The 3,971-nt window shown below is 45.2% G+C and overlaps 1 protein-coding gene across 3 annotated transcripts in view; it reads left to right on the forward strand.

Moving 5' to 3' along the window:
* Positions 1-66: 66 nt before the first annotated feature.
* LOC103375458 (isocitrate dehydrogenase [NAD] subunit alpha, mitochondrial-like) overlaps positions 67-3,971 on the forward strand; it is an 11,106-nt gene continuing 7,201 nt past the window's right edge. For all 3 annotated transcript variants that reach the window (XR_521212.1, XR_521213.1, XM_008305758.1), the window contains exons 1-5: positions 67-136; positions 1,495-1,560; positions 2,545-2,628; positions 2,904-3,018; positions 3,084-3,271. Coding sequence is in view for 1 of the 3 variants with exons in the window: in XM_008305758.1 (XP_008303980.1) it covers positions 110-136; positions 1,495-1,560; positions 2,545-2,628; positions 2,904-3,018; positions 3,084-3,271 (480 nt within the window). In the remaining 2 variants the exon portion in view is untranslated. The remainder of the gene's footprint in view (positions 137-1,494; positions 1,561-2,544; positions 2,629-2,903; positions 3,019-3,083; positions 3,272-3,971) is intronic.

Consider the following 3,971-nt stretch of genomic DNA (forward strand, 5'->3'; position numbering starts at 1 on the left):
AGGTCAGAGTGAGTGCTCCTGTCAGAGGATCTTTGTTCCGGTTCTGGCAGCAGGTCAGAGTGAGTGCTCCTGTCAGAGGATCTTTGTGCGTGAGGCTCTTCCCAGCAGGATGGCAGGCAGCGCGTGGAGGTCAATGGTAAGAAGGAGGAGGTTTAAATCCGTTTTTATTCTTTAACGGCGCGTGTTTCTTTTCTGGACACTGTTTTGAGTTTTAACTGAACCATCTGATTACTTCAGCTTCACTCTGACTTTCTTTATTTTCTCTCAAACACTTTCTCACGCCGCCGTTAGCCTGTTAGCCTGTTAGCCTGTTAGCCGGCAGCTAGCGGTGTCCTTCAGCTGAGATGACAGCGGCTGCAGCTAACGGAGCTAGCGGAGCTAACGGAGACGTTTTATCGCGTTTCAACGAATTCTTTCTTTATTTAAACGTTCGCCTTTATGACCGACGACCGTCTACCGCAACAACATGTCCACTTTCCCCGGTGTTACTGCCGTTTAAACCGGAGCTGGAGCTTCTTGGTTCAGGATAGGCTGGTGTAGAGATTAGCACCAAACTCCCTTTAAAAATCTGCTAATTTAAGATTGACCTGTAGTTCAGAGGAACCCCGTGGATTGTAGTAATCAGTTCAAGCTGAGATACAAGCTGAGTAGCTTTAAGTAAATTCGACATAAGTAAAATCTACAGTACAGTTGGTCGTTAAAAGGCAGTTTTCTGAGGTCAGGTGTGGCGGCCGAGACTTCACCAAACTCCGCTTAAAATTACAGCAGTTTAAGATTAACTTGCAGTTAAATCCACGAATTGTAGTAGTTAGCTGGAACTCGTAAAGCAAGCAAAGTGTCCTTAAGTAAGTTCGTCTTGAATTAAATCTCTGTAAAGTCAACATACAATCTGAGAATCTCAACCTTCTCGTGTGGCTGCTGAGGGGCGGAGACCAGAACCAAACTCCGTTTTTAAAGACTACGTTTTTAAGGTTTACTAGCAGTTTGGGTCAAATCCGTACCAGCTAGGAAACACTCTGACAGCTTCCAACCAGCTGAGTGTCTTCAGGTAAATTCGGCATAAATTAAACCCACCATGTAGCTATTTATTACAGTGAAATTTAAGTTAAGTTGAATCATAAGTACAGTACACTGATCCAAATATCCACAAAAAAACAGAAAATAGACATTCAGCTTCAGTCCAAACAGCAGAGCAGGAACATTCACGTAATGGTTGTTCATTTTTATAAGGATGTGCTCAGCTCTCATAAGTTTTAGGGAGGAAGTGGAAATGAACACCTGGACTACAAGTTAACACGCTGACATCTGCTCACGTCAAAACACTTGAACTGGTTTGTTTTTATTTGGTTTTATTTATGACACAATGGAAGTCATTGAAGTGGAGATGAAAAGTGTTAGCCGCAGATTCTGAGTGTCCGGTGTCGACCCAGCTTCAGGTTCACTGTGTGTTTGAGCAGCTCCAGTGTTTCTGTGTGACCTTGGTTTCTCCTCCAGCTGACCCAGGTGGTGGGAGGCGCCGTGAGGAGACCGGCTCTGTCCTCAGCTTCCTTTTCCAGAGGGGTGAGTAGTTCAGGGTCCGACCACCCGACACCGGCCCACGCTTCTGTAACGCGCTGCAGACCAGCGACGTGCTGCGGACACACAGCCTTCAGTCAGTGTGCAGAGGAAACAGGAACAGTGATGCTCCTGTTTGAAGAACATCTGGAGGCTTCGTTAAAGAGCACAACACCGTCTGCTGCTGTGACACAATGATGCACATCTGACTCACCGCACAGCTAGTGTACACATTTAAAGTGTTTTATCTGATCTGGTTTCCTCCTTTGATGTTTAAATACCCCCTTCGTGAGGTTCTCCTCTTGGCTCTGAACCTTGTCTCTGACTTCCTGGTCATTCTGCAGGACGGTTATTATTCTGTGTACTGACGCTTCACTACCTCCCAGAGAAAACATGACCAGAGTGATGTGAACATGTGGACTTGGAACAGTATAAAATCTATACACGTGTACCTGGCTGTGATAAATAATAAGGCGAAGAGCATTCAGCGTTCGTCATCATGCAGATTAACTGGACAAAGTAGTTATGATTTTAAAATTATATGAATTAAAATCCAACAAATCCAAGGATCTAATGTGAGCAAACTTAGTTTTCCTTTTATGTATGTTTTTTTAAAAATTGAACTGAACTGAATTGAATTGAATTTTTAAAAACACAGACAGACTGTTGGGGAGCATTAGGTTCTTATTATTCATATTATTATGGTAGTTTAAATATTTTTTGTTCATGTTGAAGTCTTTCTGTGCAGCACATTTATTACAGACAGTTCAGAGAGCTTTGCAGTTTTACTTTAACATTCAAAGAATAACAACATTTATGATCAAGTAGAAATTCATAGACAACGTAGACCAGAAATAGAATTATCTTTTGAAATGATTTAAATCATTTTGTGTGTTAATATTCAGGGTTTTGACAGGTTTTGTGTCCTTTCCAGCATTTCACCAAATGACAAAGGTTTAAAACAGCTTTTCTGTCCGTCTGTCCGTCCAGATGCAGACGGTCACTCTGATTCCAGGGGATGGAATCGGTCCAGAGATCTCGACGGCGGTCATGAAGATCTTTGAGGCAGCCAAAGTGAGTGCTGGTCTGCTCCACCCAGCAGCTAGAGAGGAGCAGAACATCCACAGAGCACCTTCTGGCATGGCGTGGTACAGCCGGTGTTCAGTCAGTCACAAATGCATGTTGGGAAAGGTCTAAAAAAAAAAAGCTTATGAAATGTACAGTTTTCTTGGTTCCTTCCCACCGTTGCTGAATGGCTCCAGTCAGAGGGATTGTTGGGTTCTCTGTTTAAGTTCTAAGGTCTCCACCGCTGTGTCTGGATGTCAGACTAACCCAGCTCCTCCCTGCAGGCTCCCATCAGGTGGGAGGAGAGGAACGTCACTGCCATCAAAGGGCCCGGCGGCAGGTGGATGATCCCTCCTGACGCCAAGGAGTCCATGGACCGGAGCAAGATCGGCCTGAAAGGTGAGCAGAGTTCTGGTGAACCCAGTCGTGACGTGGAGCTGTCAGCTGATCGGTTTCCTCCTCAGGACCCCTGAAGACGCCCATCGCTGCCGGACACCCGTCCATGAACCTGCTGCTCAGGAAAACCTTTGACCTGTACGCCAACGTGCGGCCCTGCGTCTCCATCGAGGGCTACAAGACTCCGTACACCGACGTCAACCTGGTCACCATCCGGGAGAACACGGAGGGAGAGTACAGCGGCATCGAACACGTGGTGAGTGGTCTGGACTGGGTCGGAGGTCTGGATCTGTAGGCGGGAAGACCTAATCCTTGACCAGCAGAATTTAAAATCTGCAGCTTCATCAGGACACAGTCTGAAAAGTCTGAACTAACATCCTGCAGAGACTCAGAGGTCACTGCTGAAAGAACAACTAAATCTGATCAGAGTTCCTCCAGAACCTCCTCAGAACATCTGGTTCTGTATCTGCAGCACCTTTATCTACTGACCAGAGTTCTACCTTCAGACTGTGAATGTTCCAGAGGTCCAGGTCCTTCAAGTCCACAGAAGAGGGTCCAGATTGATCACTTTAATGGACTTTTTCCATCATTTCTGAGCCTCAGAACTTCATCAGTACAGCAGATAGACACATGACATTTACATCAGGTGATACGTGTCAGCAGGTCTGAAGCTCCAGACGAGCTGTCGGCCGGTTATTGATGGTATTTAGCATTTATCTGGTTGTTATTGTTTTAACTGGTTGCTAATAAAATCTGTTATCAGTTATTGATCTCATTGATCGCTACAGATTGATATCAGCTCTAAAGAAACCACATTGATCAGCCTCCACCTGAGACTGGAGCTGTGCACTGAGTTCAGATCAAGTTTAAAGATGAACTGATCAGAATCCCTGATTAGGTTCCAGTTAAACAGTAAAATAGCTGCAGAGTCGATGTTTCAGCACTCCGTTTAACTC

Source organism: Stegastes partitus, unplaced genomic scaffold (assembly GCF_000690725.1).
Source record: "Stegastes partitus isolate 25-593 unplaced genomic scaffold, Stegastes_partitus-1.0.2 Scaffold2605, whole genome shotgun sequence".
NCBI classification, from domain to species: Eukaryota; Metazoa; Chordata; class Actinopteri; family Pomacentridae; genus Stegastes; species Stegastes partitus.